The 20,261-nt window shown below is 36.7% G+C and overlaps 1 protein-coding gene across 5 annotated transcripts; it reads right to left on the bottom strand.

Annotated features, from left to right (window-relative positions):
- Nucleotides 1-1,416: 1,416 nt before the first annotated feature.
- On the bottom strand, nucleotides 1,417-15,453 carry LOC141606333 (tRNA (cytosine(38)-C(5))-methyltransferase 2-like). 5 transcript variants are annotated; one of them, XR_012526681.1, is made up of 10 exons: nucleotides 15,294-15,451; nucleotides 15,078-15,188; nucleotides 13,796-13,889; nucleotides 13,604-13,722; nucleotides 13,395-13,517; nucleotides 11,985-12,336; nucleotides 11,775-11,846; nucleotides 2,355-2,420; nucleotides 2,194-2,258; nucleotides 1,417-1,883 (listed from the first exon to the last, which is right to left on the bottom strand). XR_012526681.1 is itself a non-coding variant. In XM_074425419.1 (10 exons), the coding sequence occupies exons 1-10, from the start codon at nucleotides 15,342-15,344 to the stop codon at nucleotides 1,805-1,807; spliced, it is 1,155 nt and encodes a 384-aa protein (XP_074281520.1). In that variant the 5' UTR covers nucleotides 15,345-15,452; the 3' UTR covers nucleotides 1,417-1,804. The 5 variants fall into 5 exon arrangements, 4 of the variants coding, with proteins under 4 accessions (XP_074281520.1, XP_074281522.1, XP_074281521.1 ...); XM_074425419.1 differs by having other exon boundaries at nucleotides 11,775-11,869; nucleotides 15,294-15,452; XM_074425421.1 differs by having other exon boundaries at nucleotides 11,775-11,869; nucleotides 13,801-13,889; nucleotides 15,294-15,431.
- Nucleotides 15,454-20,261: the final 4,808 nt, after the last annotated feature.

Raw genomic sequence — 20,261 nt, 5'->3', positions numbered from 1 at the left:
ACAAGTTGGGTTGGTTGAAATATTTTGTAAATTCGACTTCAGCTAGTGATGATCCTATGAATATTATCGTCTTAGAAGATCGTCTCAAGAACGATTCATAGAAATTCATGGCGAGATTCGTGATCGTGTCACTCATAACGCTTTGAAAAATGATCTCATTGAGTATATTTGGCTAAACTTCCGTAACTCGAATTAGTTTAGAATGTATTTTTTTGTTTCGTAATATTTAAGGTTTTTTAAGATCGTGTTTTTTTTTTAATTATGTATATGTCGACTCATGTTTTCAATATCGTTGTAGTATGTTATTAAATAATAATTGTAAAAGTAAGAGAGAGGTTTTGGTGGGGTAGTGAATGTGGTAAATGATTGAAAATGTTGGAAAGTGGAAAAATGATTGGGTTGGTGACCAGGTCGTGACCTTCTCTGCTTGGGAGGGTGAAAATGGGTCAAGATTAATAAAGTACGATTAAGAGAAAAATTTTGGTGACCCGATTAAGGCGACCTTCTGTTTGGGGATGGTCTGACCATCCCCAAGCAAGGTCGCCGACTGGGTCGTGACCTTGTCGGGTCACGCTAATGACTCTTTAAACTTGGATTAACAACATGATTTTGGTGACCTTGAATAACTCACGGGTAACCCATGACCCTGAGTAGAGAAAATGTTAAAAGTTGGTGACCTTACACGTGGCGTATTTCTATTGGTTTACAACATTAAAAAATCAGATGGCACTCGGTCGAGTGGTGCTTCACTCGGCCGAGTGAATCGTCTACGCGGTCTGTATTCGGTCAAGTCTCAGTCTTTATAAATACGAGATATTATAATCCACTGCCTCCATCGTGCATTCTCCGTCATCTCCTTTGCACCACCTTTGTCATGTCGCCTTTCACCTTCACCCCTTCACCATCACTAGCCCGCTGAAGTCCATCACTAAACAAAGTAAAGACTACCATGACCTCCATTAGCCTATCCATATATCTAATAACCATTGAGCGACCCACAAACGTCCAACCCAATATATACGCGTTCGTTTTCACCTTTAGATTTATGGTTCGATAGTGACTATGACGATGGCTAGGTGTGGTTAGAATGGTTCATTGGTGATTGTTGGTTGTAGGGGTGGTTTGGTGGTGGGTGAGTGTGGTGAGGTTGGTGCAATTGTTATGGATGCGGAGTTGGGTGGCCTAGTAGTGACGGGTGTCGTGAGGTTGGTGAGTTAGGTTAGGTGGTGCTAAGCGACACGAGTTTGAAGATAAAAGACCTCACACGTGTTAATGAAGTCAAGGCCGGAAAATTGACAAACATTAGCCGGAAAATGGTAGTATTTGGTAGTTTTCAACAAGAAAAATAGAAAGGTAGTGTGCTTAACAAAACCAAAAAAAGATCGGGTGGTAGCAAAGTGAATAAAACCAAAGGTAGGATACGAGTACGAGTGTATTATTATTATTTTTTTTTTGACAGCAAAGTATGAGTGTATTATTATTCCTATATAAGGTAAGATCAAACGAGCATTATTCTCCGAAGAATATTCATTTTTGAAAACAATCCCTACAAATCAAAAACAAAAAAATACTCGAACAGAACTAGCTACAAGACTGGAATACAAGATCAACCAGCACAAAAGGGTTGGCAAACAATTAGACGCCTTGAGAATGACATATTGAAATCCCCCCCAAAGTAGGGTTCCGGAATGAATTATGGGAATCTCTACTGCTGGTGTGATCTTAGAATGAATACAGAAATCCACGACTTTCATAGGGGCATGGATAGTCCAGATGATGGCTGTGGTTCAGGCGAAATGGCCCGCTACAAAGGCTCCGAGACCAGGTACTTGATCAAGGGCGCGACCACTGCTATGCTTAAACTGTTCCCAAGCAACGCGTAACTGTAGGGAGTTAATAGCACACTTGTTATTCAGGTTTATAAAACAAATACAGCACTCCTTCAATGACTCGAAAGTGTAGGATACAGAGACATGCAAGTGTAGGACTCGGCATTACTCAACTTTTGACAAATGGGGACCCACTTCTGAACTGAGGATACAGGGGTGTGTGTGTGTGTGCATATATTCTTTCTAAGGATGTCGTTGCTAAGAGAAGCTTCGAGTACGGAGTCAATTCTTATACCTTGAGTTTTAAGGATTAATTTAGCATGGAGTATCATAAAAAAAAAAACATATATTGCATAAAACATACCGCTGTCTAATGCTTATATGATCAGGGAAGCCGAATTCCTTTGGGAATGAATGCAGATTAGCCACCTACAAAATGTAGAAATAAGTGACTCGTCAATCGACAAAATCCAGGAACAGGAAACCAAAAAGAGGGGTAGAGTAAGAAAGAGAAAGAGAACAGACCTCCCTCGGGGTAAAATATCTGAGACCCTGCTTTTCCAATGGAGATACCTTACCTTTCAACTCTGGCTGCATATAGAAAAAAAGTCTTAGTAAGGAGATATAAATCAACCTCTGACACCTAGTTGCCTTCTTGTCCTATTACACTCCTATATGATGAATAACTGACAATCCATGCAAACCTACCAGCTTAACGAACATTGATCTAACAGAGTGTTAATATTTCAGTTAATTTTAATTTTTGAAATTTATCTTTTACTCCAAAAAAAAAAAAAAAAAAAAGGAAACGTGTATCAAAAAGATTAAGTTGTTAATTATGCAGGTTTCCAAAAGTATAGTTCAAGACTTCAAGACGGTGTTCGACCTGGCAAACAGGTCAATCGGGTCGGGGTCGGGTCGGGTTCAGGTCTGCATATTTCGGGCCAGGCCGGGTCATTTCGGGTTCGGGTCATTTTTTGGTCACCTATTGTCAAGTTATTTGTGGATAATAATCAGTTTGCAACAATAACAGTTCGGGCCGGGTTATACTGCGTCGGGTCAATTCGGGTTCGGGCCTTGAATTCAGGTGCCGGGTCGGGCCAATTTTGCCAGATCTAGACTGTTCAGCACATAAAACTATCAGAATATTAGTTTCTACACTCTCCATCATGATCAATTGTTTACAACATCCACTTTAGTTGTTAGCCTTTTCGTTGTGGGATAGTTTTCAGCAAGTATCTGGCTAATAACATAACTATCCTCGATAGCAATCTGCGGAGAGATCCGACCACAGCCAGAAACCTCCAACAAGTCCTAAGCAATTAACGACTTGGTGGTGGTGATCAACCATAATTCTTGTGAACTTATAAATTACTTCCAAGATTGAATTGATGGTGTTCAATTATATTTTCAGTCGAGAAAACAAAATGAGAGGAAATGAAGATCGTATACAGAAAATATAGATGGAGATTTTAAGGTGTTAAAAATAGAGAGATAGATAGATAAGGTGATGGAGAGCGATATGGCAGATTGGTGGTATCTATAAATTGTAGTGGTGAGCGTAATGAATGAGTAAACTGAGATACAGATCGTGCAAGATGGTCCTGGAGAGGGTAAATGGGTTTCAGTCTCATCTTGATCTTTGTGCCAAAACCAAAAGTAAACAAATGACGTAGATGGAGAGAGAGAGAGAGAGAGAGAGAGACGTTTGATAAAATACTCCTCACATCTATTCAACAAACGTATGAAAATTAAAATGAAATGAACGAACGGGGTAGTTTGTAGTGAGATTATATGCATTTTGTGACTTAGGAGTTAGGATCCATATTGGTAACTGTTAATACAACAACATCAGAGCCTTAATTCCAAAAAGATTTGGGGTCAGCCGACATGAATCATCCTTTAGAACCGTCAATGGGTCAACACAAACCTCAAAATGCGAACAAAATAGAAAAGGAAAAATGAAAAACAAAAGGGAGAGTGAAACATAATACAAAAGTCAAGGTAAACTTATAGGTTTTAAAAATCGAGGTCCGGATTTCTTTTATAAAAACTTAAAATTTAAATCGAGAATAAAGATTTGAAAACCGAAGTAAAATTTAAGGGTCCGGAATACCTTAAAAGTGAACCAAGTATATAAGAAAGTTGTTGGTAAAAAAGGTGTAATAAAGAAGAGAAGAACAAATAATTTTTTTAAAAATTAAATAAAAACACTAAATATGTCAAATAACATCAAATACTAAAAATCTACATGTACGGGGAATAATGTAAAAACCATCTGCTAAATATCAGAAGGGTTATTAAGGGATTCATGATGAGAGAGAAAGTTAGAGAGAGAAACGGTTAAGATTTTTAGTTGCTTTTCATTCAAGCAATGGCTCGAACAAGAAAATCAACCAAAAACAATCCAAAAACTCCAATTTCTAATAAAAAAATTACACAAAACTCACAAAAACATGTTGATTTTAGCGTTAATTCATCTAATAAAGGGAAATCGCAAAGGCAATTGTAATTTTCGTCTCAGGAATTGGAAGCTGATTTGCACTCGATCATCGAAGAGGACGAGGAGCTTGCTGAAACGAGTTGCTCCAGTGGTTACTCCGGTGGCTACTCCTATGGTAAGGATTACGAAAGACGATGTTGCTGGTGAGATTTCTTTTTGGTCCACTGCTGTTGTTTGTTACGTACTAGGTGCAAATCCACCAAGCTCTGTTTTGACAGGGTTTGTACGAAGGGTATGGCAGGCTCAGGGAGTGGATAAAATCTCGTTTATGCCAAACGGTATCTTCCTCGTTAGGTTTAAAACGAAAGGACAGCAGCCAATTTGTGTTGGGGAATGGTCATCTGCTCTTTGATAATAAACCTGTTATTATAAAAGAGTGGACACCTGAGATGAAGTTGATTAAACATGATGTGAAGAGAATACCAATTTGGATGAAAATTCATGGAGTGGATGTGAAATATTGGGGAATGGGATGCCTTAAGAAATTATGTGAGGTGGTTGGTAAGTTCATTCGTTGTGATGAAGCTACCCTTCATAAAAATTTCCTAGGGTTTGCCCGTATCATGATTGAAGTGGATATTGGGCAAGCTTTCCCTGAAATAATTAATTTCCAGGATGAGAATGGTGAGACTTAAACTCTTAAGATTGTATATGATTGGCTTCCATTATCATGTACAGCATTGCAGGAAGGTGGGGAAGAAACCAGAGGCTAAGAAAGTTTGGAGACCCAAGGGCCCTGTGTCAAGGCAGCCAAAACCTGTTGTTGAACCAGTGGCGCCTATACAGGCTCAGGAGAAGAGGACACAGAAGGGGAGAAGAGGAGAGGCTTCTCCTGACATTGCCTTAACTCCTGTAATGGTGACCAAAACACTTGTGCTTGAGAACTCTATCCCTAGAAGGTTTTTAACCAAACTGTTGAGAAATGAGACTGGTGGACGCAGATCTTTTACCTCTGGGGGGGTTTCTTTCATGGAGAATCTCTCTAATTCTTTGCAGAAGTCTAGATTGGGACTGATTGAGCATTGCACTGTGGATAAAGGGGGGACTAGTAAGACCACCTCTGACAATGGGTAGCTATGGAGTTTGGAACATCAGAGGTCTAAATAATCCTAATAAACAAAAAGAAATAAAAAAATTCCTTCATTATAATAAAGTGGGATTATTTGGCCTATTAGAAACTAAGATTAAGAATAACAATTGGAATAAAGTTAGATGCAATTTGTGTGATGATTGGGCTATATGTACCAATTCTAGTTTACATAAAGGTGGTAGAATATGGGTTATTTGGGATCCTCAGTTGTTTGAGGTGGATATTTTGGATGTTTCTGTGCAATGTATCCAAGCTAGGAAAACTAAGTTCTGGTTTACTGTAGTATATGGCCTGAACAAAGCTGCAGAAAGGGAGCCATTATGGAGTAGGTTGAGGCACTTTTATACTACTGTTAATGGCCCTTGGCTTGTGGGGGGTGATTTTAACACTGTCCTTGCTAGTAATGAAAGAATTGGGGGAGTTGGCTGATCTAGGGGCTAGAGGAGCTTTCTTTACTTGGACGAATAAACATGAGGTTGGGACTAAGATTTATAGTAGAATTGATATAATGTTAGTTAATGATGAATGGACTATCAATTTTCCTACTAGTTATGTGCATTTTTTACCTGAGGGGATGTTTGACCATTGTCCTGCTCTTGTAAAGCTTGAGGAGGAGGCCTATGGCAGGAGGGCCCCCTTCAAGTATTTTAACATGTGGTCTTTAGCTCCTGAGTATGATAGCATCATTAGAAATGGATGGCAAAGGAAGGTTCAAGGCACTGCAATGTTTCAAGTGGTAAAGAAGTTAAAAGCCTTGAAATATGATTTAAAGAAGATGAATAAGTCCCAATTTGCAGACATTGAGAATCTGACTCATGTTGCTGAGATTGCTTTAAAAGAGTTTCAAGAATTGCTGATTCAGGATCCTCTAAATACTGATTTGTGTGCTTCTGGGAGAGAGTGTGCTAAGGATTTGGAGGATTTGATTAAGGCAAGGGATAGCTATTTGAATCAGAAAGCTAAATGTGATTGGATGAAGATGGGGGATGATAACACTGCTTTTTTTCATGCTTGTATTAGAAGGAGGAGAGCAAAGAATAGGGTGTATCAGATTAGGGATGTTAAAAATAATCTATGTACTACCCCTGATGATATTCAGAAGGCTTTTGAGTCTTATTACATCTCTCTTCTTGGCACTCCCACTGAAGTGAGTAAGATTAGTAAGAAAATTGTTCAGCATGGTAAGTGTTTATCCAAGGAGCAGTGTGACAGCCTGGTTGCTCCTGTTACTGATGATGAAATAAGAGCAGCCATGTTTGATATCCCAGGTAATAAAGCTTATTGTAGGCCCTGACATTAGTGCTGCAATTAAAGATGTGTTTCAATCTGGACAATTACTGAAACAGTGCAATGCTACTACAATAACTCTGATTCCTAAGGTTGATTTGCACAAACAAAGTCGTTAGATTGTGCCGATAATAGCTTGTAACACTGTTTATAAATGTTTATCTAAGGTAATATGTAATAGGCTGAGTCATGTGTTACCTAAGATTGTGAGTCCTTCACAAAGTGCTTTTGTAAAAGGAAGGGACATAGTTGGAAACATACTGATTTGTCAAGATTTAATCAAACTTTATAAGAGGAAAGCATGCTCCCCCAGAATCCTTATGAAACTTGATCTACAAAAAGCCTATGACTTTGTAGAGTGGAGTTTTTTGGATGCGATGACTCAGGCCTTGGGCTTCCCTCCTCAGTTTCAGAAGCTTGTAATGCAGTGTGTGACTACCCCTACTTTCACTCTATCACTAAATGGTGAAAATTTTGGTTTCTTTAAGGGGAAGAGAGGCCTTAGACAAGGAGATCCCCTCTCTCCTCTATTGTTTACTCTTTGCCTGGAGTATCTGAGTAGGATTCTTATGGTGGTTCAGCAACATGAGAAGTTCCAGTATCATCCCCTATGTAATAGGATCAAGCTCTCCCACTTATGTTTTGCTGATGACTTAATCTTGTTCTGCAAAGGGGACAAGCATTCTGTTCAATTACTCTTCCAAGCTTTTGATTACTTTTCTAAAGCTACAGGATTGGTAATGAACAGGAGCAAGTCCAGTTTTTATTGTAATGGCATGGATAGCCATCTGATCCATGAGATTGAATCTATGTCTGGTATGACAAGGGGTACAGTACCTTTTAAATATCTAGGGGTCTGTGTTTCCCCAAAAAGACTATCTATTCTTGATTGTCAATGTCTGGTGGACAAGGTTATGGAGAGGGTGAGAAGATTGGGGGCTAAGAAGTTGTCCTATGCAGGTAGGACAATAGAAGCTATCTGCAGGAAGTTCCTTTGGCATGGTAATGAGATGAAGGAAAGCCCCTCCCTAGTTGCTTGGGAACATATATGTAATCCCTTGAAACAGGGTGGATTAGGCTTTAAGGACCTACATTGCTGGAATATTGCCACCATAGGGAATATGCCTCGTGGGTGGCTAACAAGGAGGATCATCTATGGGTTAGATGGGTCCATGCAATTTATATTAAGCAGTATCAGTGGCAGGAGTATAAACCAGGAATTGGTAGTAGTTGGGCTTGGAGGAAGATCTGTCAAGCTAAAGACAGACTTCAAAGATTTGATTTTCCCTCGGTTCTCGCTTTATAGCATTAAAGGTGGATATGAATGGCTCAAGCCTGATAGTGAGAAGGTTCCTTGGTATCCCTGGATGCTCAATAAGTGGATTGTGCCCAAGCATAGCTTCTTGTGTTGGCTAGTGGCTCGTGGGAGACTACTAACACAGGATAGACTTGTCACAATGGGTGTGCTCAATCAGAATGTTATCTTTGTGGTTTACAGGAGGAGAGTCATCAGCACTTGTTTTTTGAATGTATTTATAGCTTGAAATGCATTCAAGTTGAAAGTGCCTGGTGTATGGTTGAACTGCCACATAGGGACTGCATTCAGTGGTGGATTGAGTGGAGGCAGTCCTCTTTGTGCAGGAAGAAGATGTAGCTGTGATCTTGGCCTGCAGTATGTACCAGATCTGGTCTGCTCGCAATATTTGCAGACTTGAGGGGTATCTACAAAAACCAGAAAGACTTGGGCAGTGTGTGAAGCAGGATAGCATTCGTAGAATGAAGACCTTAGTGTTTAAATGTAAGAACAGTAGAGTAATGCAATGGATTGACAGTATTTTGTATTGATGAGTATAGCAAGTGATAGCTCAAAATGGTGATGATGTAATATGTAACTTGGTTTATGGTTATTAATGAAATCACTTACATTTTCCCCAAAAAAAAAAAAAAAAAAAAAAAAAAAAAAAATATATATATATATATATATATATATAGAGGCGGGATCTCGTGAGTTTGGTTCTTACGGTGAGTTGTGAGTTTGGAAAATCTCAACCATTAAATAAGAGGAAATAGATGGCTGAAATTGAATGAACAAACAAGCGTGCCTTTTATGGTAAAGATGAAAAAGATCTTATGGCTGAAATTGCACCAAGCAACAAACGAATAAATAATTCGCGTGACTTTTTACTCATCAGTCATCCTGGATCTCCCTATTTACTTTTTCTCTCCCTCTTCTATTAATTCTCTGGTATAATGTCCCAAATCTCCGTCCTAAAAACACATTCCAATGACACTTACCAATAAATGTTCAAGGAAATTGGAGATGAAGATGACGCACATGAACACAATTTATCAAGAAAGCTTCTTCATACAAACTCTCCTGATTTTATTAGCAATTCGAAATCAAAAATCAATTCCTGGAATTATCATCAAAATTATTAATTAGGTATGCAGCCTCTAATGATTCTCGTCGTGCCTTCGATTTCGCTCCTATCATTGCTTCATTATGTGCCTTTTAATTTACTCAGTTAAGCCTCACTTTGGGCCATGGTTTGGCTCGATATAGTCGGTATTGAGGTTGTGCTCGACATTGTCAAACAAGGATGAGCAGAGTTGCGTAAGTGGTTGTCAAATTGGTGACAGCTGCTGGTGGAATTGCGTCGGATTCATAATTGATAATTGGTGCGTGAAGGGGCAGTTATTGGCTGCTGGAAATGAGCTTGATGATGAGGGGTTTCGCCTGAGTTTAACGGGATGTTGATTGCGGTTGGCGCAGGCGCAGGTGGTGGTGGGGGTCTGAGATGAAATTGGTGTGTTTGACTCGGAGTTGCGGTTGCTCAGGCGTTAGTTATGATGTATAGGTCGACGGAGAAGAAGAAGCGGGAGTGCGCGGATGAGTGCATTAGACGTGTTCTGAGCTTGGGGGGAAAGAGCAGAAGCGGGAGTGCGTATTGTGCTATGATGCTGTTGGAGTTCTGTAGGCTACTTAAGACGTTGGTACCTCATGATGATGTCTTGTACCTGCACTGTCGGAGTGCTCTTGGAAATATGCTGGTCGAGGTTGAGATCGTATACAAATGAGTCGTGACTCATTGTTGTCTTCTTTTAGCTATTCTAGCAAATAAATAACTAGAGGACCAATCTTTAAGTTTGATACGTTGTATCATAGCCCTTTGATACAAGATGTTCATCTCAGAATCTTTCAGTAATGTGTACTTATCCAATAAATTGTAGTCTAGGTCGATGAGATTGATATTATATTAGTAGGCTGACTTAATAACTCTGTTTGGCAATCTAAAAGCAACTCCTTAGCATTACTCACCCTTTCAGAAATATCACTACTATTCTAAATAGTCTATACATAACAGACCCACTACAGCTCTTAAGCCAATTATCCTGAACAGTTTACAGGTAATCAGGATGATCTATCCAAGAGTTGAGAAAGCTGAATTGTTTTGTACAAGTACGGTCTTCAAGTAAGCAGTCATAATTGTACCAGCATTGTGAGTTTTCACGTGTGTTTCAAGTAACCCAAAAATATCCAAATGGAATTATCAGCTAAACTACTACCAAAACAAATAGTGATGGAGTGGTAGATGGTAGAGTTGTAAATCACAGACGGATAATACTACAATAACACCACAATAACACTACAATAACATGGAAAACAAAAAGGGTAAAAAAATCAAAGTGGTAAAAAAAATCAAAGTGACATCTGAATAACATCACAATAACACCAGAATAACAGCACAATAACATGCGGTAAAAAAAAAAGGGAAAAAAAAAATCAAAGTAGTAAAAAAAACAAAAGTGACACCGGAATAACATCACAATAACAGCAGAATAACAGTAGAATAACAACACAATAACACGTGTTAAAAAAAAAGAAAAAAAAATCAAAGTCGTAAAAAAATGAACGTGGCATCGGAATAACATCACAATAACACCAGAATAACAGCACAATAACACGCAGTAAAAAAAGAGTAAAAAAATCAAAATAGTAAAAAAAATCAAAGTAGTAAAAAAATCAAAGTGACACCGGAATAACAGCAAAATAACAGTAAGATAACAGCAAAATAACAGGTGGTAAGAAAAAAGAAAAAAAAAATCAAAGTCATAAAAAAAATCAAAGTAACAGCAGAATAACATCACAATAACAGCGGAATAACAATAACAGCACAATAACATGTGGTAAAAAAAAGAGAAAAAAAATCAAAGTCATAAAAAAAAAAGCAAAATAACAGCATAATAACACGAGGTAAAAAAAAAATAAGAGTAAAAAAAGTTCAAGTAAAAAAAAATGTGGTAAAAAAAGAAAAAAAAAAAGGTAACATAATGAGAAAATTAGAGAAAAACTTAAGAGAAAAAAAAAATCAAAGTTGTAAAAAAAAGCATAATAACACGAGGTAAAAAAAAGGAGATAAAAAAAAAAGAGTAGCACTAGAAAAAAGAGAAAATAAGTAAATGATAGTGATTTTATATGAGAGGTAAGATTAGATCTTGGCCACTAATCTCTAATTTAATCTAATGACTGAGATTCACCCAACTCACAACTCACCATAAGAACCAAAATCACCAAATCCAATCTATATATATATATATATATATATATATATATATATATATATATATATATATATATATATCAGAAGGGTTTAACTAAACTAATTGTTATGAAATACAATCTGTCACCTGCGTTACTCAGACACGCGGACACGTGTCGGACACGGCTATTTGGGGTGCATTTTCATGTTTTGTGGTCTAAATTGAAGTGTCGAAGTGTCGTGTCGTGTCGGACACCGACACGTGTCTGACACGCGACACGGCAGTTAAGTGAAGTGTCGGAGTAACATAGTCTCTCACTGTACAGGGAATAATGTACTTAGCTTTTCAAATTAGAAAACAGAACCATGCATCAAGTTAGCTTTAACCAGATAAAATTACTACAAAAATACTATTACTGTCAAGAGAAGAAGAAAGTTTGTTGGGTATGACATGAATTAAGAATATAAGAGCTATATTTCAAAACATGTAGACAACAAGCCAAATAGTGTGTTAGAAAACTTACTTGTATTGTAGCCAAAAGGGAGCCAGTACCCTTGACATATCGATAATAACTCTTTGTAAAACAACAACATCGCTTCGAATCCGCGTAAACAATATCTTTAATGATGCAAGCAAAACAACATGACGGACAAGTTTTGTTTTTGTTTATTTTTTCCTTTCCTGCGCAAAATTGTCATCTACTACGGCTGACAACCATAAAAAAAAAGGATACCCATTGCACTTCCCCATCTGTCTATCAAGCTTAAGGGAACAAGATACTGATCCACAGAGCAGCCATCAGACCCAACTTTTGGAACCCCTCTTTCTACAAAATCAGATAAAGAATGAGAATGTTCTGCCTCATTCAGACAGTGAGACTCTATTTCCTTCTCCTTGATGTGACACTCAAATTCAAGAAACTTCTGAACCGGCTCACAAGACATGATAGTGCTATCCCAATCCAATGCCGAAGGTTCTGGTGAATTGTTCGGAAAGTCGTCATCATGATCCAGCAATGGACTTGGGGTGTAAAGTAGCTGATTGTTAAATTTCGGATATTTGAAACGTAAAGGTTTTCTTTTTGCCTGCAGTTGACATGCAACCCAAAAGACAGCTAAGAATACAGCCCTTAAATCAAACTTAAAAGGTAAGACAAAATATTTTACTACATCCTCCACTTTCTGATATACTATGTCTTTATCGCGTTTCGAGACACTTAAATCTTCAATATTCCTCAAAATATAAGAATAAATCGCATAATATATACTCTACTAAAATCTTTTTCCGTTGCAAATCTACTGGTATAAGTTTCACATTTTTCTTAAAAATGCCATTTTTTGGTTAAATTGATTGATAGTTAAACCACTGCTTGAAAAACAAAAGTCATCATATAATAGAAAAATAAAGGGAGTTGTAAAGACCGCCATGAAGATTCATGTCAACAAGGTTCGTCTATCTTAATAGGATAGTAGATATATAGCTGTACAAGGCCCCAAGCATAGCCAGAAGGTCCAGTAAATCATTCCAGCATGCCAGCATCATTTTACATTACAGAACGCTAATGAGATTTTCCCTTTCTCCTACATTATTACGATAGATACTACGCCTGCTTAAGATGCATAAAGACAATTGCTTCTTTTATGCTGAGGGGAGGACAAAACAACAAAGAGCTAAAGCATACTAAAATCAATAAAATCTTTCAGCTACGCACCTACACACCTTCATTACATATCAATCATGTTTAAAGTGACATCACTCTACTACAAAATCATTTCATCTTCCATGTTCAAGAAACTCGGAAAACAGTTGAACCAAATGACATGGGATGGATTTTTTCCTACATCTAATTGTGTATTCAAGCTTATATGCAAGACGGTGAATTTATTTTTAACAAACGATGTAGTGGCTGAACCATGTGGACAGCAGTTTATTATGGTTATTTACTTATCATCCTGTCCTCCAAGTTTTAAAGTTACGTACATGTGTGAGAGAGTGTTAAAGAAATAAAGTCTCTTTGTTTGTGTGTGTGTGTGTGTGTGTGTGTGTGTGTGTGTGTGTGTTTTTGGAGGGTGCGTCTCAACATGTCTATTTAAAACACAAATAAAAAGACAGGCACAGGAGTGGGTCATAGACAGAAAATTACCAAGCAAAAGTACCGCGGTCTCGAGTATGGGACCTCAAACTGTAATGGGCTCAAAATGAACTCCTGAGTAACGTAATTAGTTTCATTCAATGCCTCAATCATCTTGCTATGAGTATCAGATATCTGAAAACAAAAGATTTAGAACTCTTAATAAGAGACAAACTTCAAAAGGTGTCGATGTTTATTTACATTCAAAAGTTTAGACTTACCTCAAACCCCACAACGTTTTCTACAAAAAGCATGAGTGGAGGATGGGAAAGCTGGGGTATAAGCTCAAGTATGTTAAGGAAGGAAAATGCCCGAGCATCACTTGAGTCCTTTTGGAGGCCTACATATTGAGTGTGAGAAAATAGCCATCAAAACAAGAAAACGCCAATGCATCAGATTACACAAAAATTTACCTTGCCTTGTATACGGTTGGCATGGAGGAGAAAGAAGCCAAACATGTGCTTGATATTTATCCAGATCAGTAATGGTCAAGCTCTGAATGTTACCCTGCACAATCGAGTAGGCTAGCATTTCACTACCACGGATATCCAGCGTCCCAAAAATTGCAATTAAGGAAATAGAACCATAATGGAGAAAAAATAAATTTGGGAAGAGCATATGAATTTTGAAGAGAAGCACATAATATGTGTGTGTGGGGGGTGGGGTGGGGGGGGATTAGTAAATATTGTACTTTCAGCATTGGATCAGCTGAGATATGAACATCAAGTTTGCATTCATATATAAAATAACCGGGGTGAGATGATTGCTTGTCACCCGGAAGACAAAATGTTGCACATGTCCGCAACATAACCATCATAGTGAATGACATTTCAAAGTTTCTGAGGGGTTTAAAGAGCCTACATAATGGACCCCTTATATAAAATCTTATAATGTATTACATAATTTACTTTTCAACATTATTATTATACTTAAATGGTAACTAAATTGATTTTCAAATTTTAAACATAATGTAACGGATCGGGGAGGCGGCGTAATCCTGGTTTATCCCTGTGTGGCAACTACCAGTGCACACAGCTAAATGTAAACTCAGAAGTGTTTGATATGTATATAATAATAGCAGCCAGCAGTATCCAGTACGCTAGTGGAAGATTAACGCCGCCTTCATCTTCCATTTTAACCAAGCATACACACTAAAGTCTCAATGAATGAAAACAAACTACAGGTCTCCAGCTTACCACTTGAGCAAGAGAATTCCAGGTTTTAATTACTAGCAGTGGCTCATGAAGCATTTGAGCCAATAATTAGTGTGGTAATAACTACATCCACCTTCCAATATGATACGATTTTCTTTGTTTTACCTCTTGAGAGTAAAGAGTCCGTATGATGGCTCATTTTACAACAATTCTCTTTATCCCGATTAGTGAAAGGCACTATAGAGATTAGAGCAGTCCATCTTCTTATGTAAGTTGAATTAGAGTGACTAACAACAATACCATCAGTGACAGATTTAGGAAAATGAAAAACTCGCAAGTTTTAGTTAAAAAGTTATGAATTTTTTTTATATCATTTCTCTTATATCATTACTTGTTCGCCCCTACTGGAATGTATGGCTCCGCCACTGAATGCCGTTATACACTTGAGTAACCCACATATCAATATAAATGATATGAAATGAAACAAATATAAACCCTAAAACATGGAATTTGACACGATTGATTAAACAAAAAAAGGTACCTGAAAAGGGCGGTGTCCAAAATTATGTTGATAAACATGATTAGCAACATCATTAATCTCGAAAGCTTCCACCACAGTTGCATTAACACCAGAAATTAGTAGTGAGTATCTCTGTTTTAACCCACAAAAATAATAAAAATGTAAGAATTGTGAATTAAAGAAGAGACAGAAAGAGAGAAGGAGAAAAAGAGAGAGAGAGAGAGATGAGACCAATACCATGCCGCCAACACCACTGTAGAATTCCAGGACTTTCAAGGGTTCCTCCATTGCCTAACTTCCCAATTCCTTCACCTTGCTGTTTCTCCAACTTGTTTAGGAACCAGCGCTCTACTCCAATTTGTGGGTCGGATTACAGTTCAAAGAAGAATTAAGGGTTTTTTTATGGGTACCCCCGAACTATTGGCTTTTCTAAGTGTACCCTCACGTTTTTCAAATTACCACTTGTACCCTTAAACTCTATTAGTTACCCACAAATGTGCCCATTAAGTTTTAAACCGTCAATTTTAAGCGTTAAGTGAATAAGTAGGATGACTATGCTATCACTAGTTTCCCCCCTTTTTATTTCTTTAACTTTCCTCCTTGATTATATTATATACTTTCCTCCTCAAATCTCCTATTTATATGTTACTCACCAATTCTCCCCCTATTTATAATATAAATAGGATATGCACGGTCATTAGTGTACGGTGGTTCAAACCTGATTTTAAGGAGGAGTGGCGGCTGCTGGTTGTCGGATCTGGACTTGTGCAGAAAGGAATAATCCACGGTGGCTCGTGGTGGTCAGAGGTGCGGCCGGGTACTGCTGCTCCGGTGGTGGCTCACTGGTTTTGCGACAATGAGGAGCTCCGATATCGGCTTTTCGGCAAAGAAACATGGAAATGGTGGAGGTAATGTGTTGCAGTTCACGAGATAAGGGTGGCTACAGTGGTGCCGGAATCGAATCACGGCGATTTTAATTGATTGTTCGATGGTGGCTTGCTTCATTGGTCGACCCATGGACCATGGTGGTATTTTTAATGGTGATTGATAATGATATATATGTACAATGGTGTTGATGGATGTATTTGATGGTGAATTGCATTGGTGATGGAGTAGCTGGTAATGGAGAATTAAATTGAGCTTTACTATTAAATTGAAACTTTGGCAAATGAGTATTCTGGATGACGAGGAACTTCCCAGTCATAGTCCAGTCAACATTAGTAGTTCAACTCATAATGCCACGTATGCACTTACCGTCTAAACTTAACGGTTCAGAAATTAATGGGCACGTTTAGGGGTAACTACTAGAGTTTAAGGGTACAACTGGTAATTTCAAAAACGCGAGGGTACCACTTAGAAAAGCCAATAATTTGGGGATACCCCATAGAAAAACCCAAGAATTAATTATTCACATTTAACCCTTTTTATTTTACAATTTTAAGTAGGATAACATAATTTTTAAAATTAAATCATATTTTATATTAATTATTTAATTTTATCATACTTATATCAAGTGTTTTTAAAAAAAAAAGTTAGAATAAATTAATAATTACTCACTTTTATATATCATTTTTCTAAAAAAACTCCATTTTTTCTAAAAAAAAAAAACTCCCTTTTATAATTTTTTTAATAAAGGGATGTTCTTTTTCACGTACAAATTTTACCTTTTCACATACGTTTTTTTACAATTTTACCCTTATCATTTTTTCATCCCCAAACTCAATTGATTTTATCCACCCTTTCCCTTCACCATCGACGGTCATCCCTCCAGCGAACCTACCCTCCAACGAACCTTGCTCCGGTCGACCGTACTGCCCTGCTCCCGCAAATCCGACGACCCCAACTCCAGCCGTGGAAGACTTCAGACAAAACCATGAAGATTCAGCACATTTTGTATCGCTCAATAGACCCTTTACTACACCATCCTCGAATTTGCAACATCACACATTCACACTTCAAAATCCGAACAAATTACCATCGTTATATTTCATTCATTTCCTCTTGTAAAGATTTAACCTCCATTGACGCATTCATGGCCGTTTATTAGTCTTTGGAGAGGCCATTATAATTCAACATTTTCCGGTTTAATTAACACCTACTAATTGAAGATTTGTACCAAAGATGTGATCTTTCTCGCCCAGTTTTTGATTCTATGATAAACCCAGGTGTAGTTTTGTATTGTAATACTACGGATTTTATAGGCTGGTACTCGACCGAGTATGGCCTACTCGGCCGAGTAGGGTGAGTTGTGTAGTCTGTTTGGCTACTGTCGAGGAACACTCGGCCGAGTATACTTAATACTCGACCGAGTAGAGGATACTCGGCCGAGTATACTCTATACTCGACCGAGTACCCGGTCTGGCGAGTAATATTTCAGCGGTTTGATTCGAGAGTAATTAGGCGTTATATAATTTCGATAATCAGTTTCTAAACACTATTTACAAAACCTAATCAACGTACGACGCTCTAATCACTCCGAATCTCTCCTCTGTGTGTATGGACAATCTTAACAATCGTATTCAATCTTTCATTCCTTCGTTGATAAGTCTTTATCCCCATATTTGTTGGTGATTATTCTAGGGTTTGTCTTTAATCATGAATTGGGGGAAATGGGGTTTTGCAATTAGTAATTGTGTTATGTGATTATTGTTTAGCCGAAGACTTCGTAGAGGAGCCGTTCTAGTTGCTTGATTCTCTTCACTGCTGTTGTTGCTAAGGTAGGGTTTCCCTACTCAGTTTCTGTTAATTGAATTAAGATGTGATTATACTGTGATTACTGTTATCTGCTGATCATCGGAGTGTTGGTGTTGTGGTGGTTGTTGTGATGTTGTTGTGTTGGTTGTGGTGGAGTCACTTGCGGGAGTGGCTTCACGCCCTAGTTCGCCCTCCGTGGAACCCGTCACGGAAGGGGATGTGTGTTGGAATATGTGTCCTCCGACAATAATGCGATCACAACTGTTGATCATGATGATCACATGTTTAAGTCTCATTTCAAGAATACAATTGGGAAGTAATATTTTACTGTCAACTGGTCCACACATATCGGTAATGATTGGCTGACTAGAGTTTGACATTACTGTCGTGCGACGGTGGTGATCAGTTGATCCCCTTAGGTCATACCTAAAGGGTAACACTCTTAATTGATTATTTAATTGATTGTATGACGATACGGGTTAATTAAATTACTTAAAATTGACGGACGATTTTGGAAGTAATATTTACGTATCTCATTATAATTTGATTAAATAAGATACGGTCTAAGTGATCGAATTGTTTTATTACTTAGATGAAATCATTGTTTAAGGAAACAATTGTATTTGAATGAAAAATTTATTATAAATACAAGATGTTGTGATTTATAATTGGTAAATTATTTTGGTACAAGTAATTATGAATTACTAAGTCGATTTTGTATATGACGTATTTTTATTAATGCGTTGATTTTTAATATGTTAAAAATGCATAACAATTTTACATAACTTGTGACATGTGACAAATTGACAAATTGACAATGATAAAATGGAATCCATTTTATCTTAAATGGACCGAAATATGGGGTGATTTAGGATAAATATTGTGTTGATTAATTAAGTGGAAAACATAATCATTTTACCTAAACTAGCCATGCAAACCTACTTGCTCTTGTGAAGAACACCTTACTCATGCATTGGCCATCACCACCCCTCCCCCTACCCGGTTTTGGTCATAGAGAAAAGCCATTGGTTTTTCTCTATTATTTACCATATACACTAGATGAAAATGTAGTGTATTATATTCATTCATACAACATCTAAAATATAGAGTTTTAGAGAGATAAAAATTCTTCTTTCTTCTCCCTTCTCTTAACCGAAAATTAAGAGACCAAATTAATATTTTGGGTCATTTGTATTTAGATTAATATTGTTCTAGTATTAATAATATTAATTTTATTAAGAGGTTATCTTGGGTATTATTCCTTGGGAGGGATTCTATACTTGAATCCTTTGTTCATCCATATTAGGAGAGCTCAAGAACAAGTGAGTAGGAGAACTCACTTGTGCCCAATAATCCGAAATTTCCAATGTAAGAATGATGATTTCCTCTTTATTTTTACTTATGTTTGCATGCATAAGATCCAACTTAATTTTATGACTAAATTAATTAAAACATATAAGAATATGTTGAGTATAATGAGATATAGATTTCCAACAAGTGGTATCAGAGCCTTGGGTTGTTTGCATGCAAATCGGTTATAGTTTTTCCGAGTTATACGATTAACATATAAAACTTATAAATTTGTGTTTATTATGATATATCACGAAATAAATTATGCATGTTAAAGTTTCTGATCCTAAAATGTATTTAGGATATTTTGGTTAATTTATGGATTTTTATTGTTCATTTTATTTAATAGTGGCATTAAAATGTGATTTTATGATAAAAATGTCATTTTCGGACTAAAATTAGCTAAAGTTCGATTTTTCCAGTGGTTTTTGGATATGTTTTCACATATATTATTTTTAGATGACCTGTAAAGTTTCATAATTTTTGGAGTTCTTATGCTCGAAATTTGGATTTTTCATGATAAAAATCGAATTTAAATGAAAAATAGGTTAATATGAGAAATATTTCGAATCTGGTCATAGAAATTTAGTATGTTGTCACATGCAATTTTAAAAGATGTGTGTAAAATAATAGGCTATAATGAAGTCTTTATGCATGATTTATGAATTTTTGATGAAAAATAGCATAAATAGTGACTTTAATTAGTGTAAATTGCCAAAACATACTTCATGACTAAATAAAAATGTCACATGTTGCATTTTATCTCTTATTTCAGATCTAAAATTTAAAAGTTGATAAAAATAATTTTTCTCATGTTTTTATGATTATAATTGATAAATCTAATAAACCGCAACGTTGTTTTTCCCGATAAATTTCGAAATTTTTAACCTTATTTTTTGAACATTATGAGTGTCATGGTATTTTTTCAGAATGTTCATGAGTTTAAAATTTCAAATTTCAAATTTATTTGAAATTTTTGTGATTTATTTGAAGTTTATGGCTTTATTTTGTAATTTTGAGTCCATTTATGAACAATTTTAAGAAATATAAGTTAATTATTGTCAAATAGTTAGTGGAGACTAATTTTGAGTTCTAAGTTGGTTAGGGTAATTAACTTGTACATAAATATGAATTTATGTAATTATAGTGATTTTAAAAGGT

This window comes from Silene latifolia, chromosome 10 (genome assembly GCF_048544455.1).
Source record: "Silene latifolia isolate original U9 population chromosome 10, ASM4854445v1, whole genome shotgun sequence".
Lineage (NCBI taxonomy): Eukaryota > Viridiplantae > Streptophyta > Magnoliopsida > Caryophyllales > Caryophyllaceae > Silene > Silene latifolia.
The sequence above is the reverse complement of the archived record's forward strand: the minus strand, read 5'-3'. Positions and strand labels throughout refer to the sequence as shown.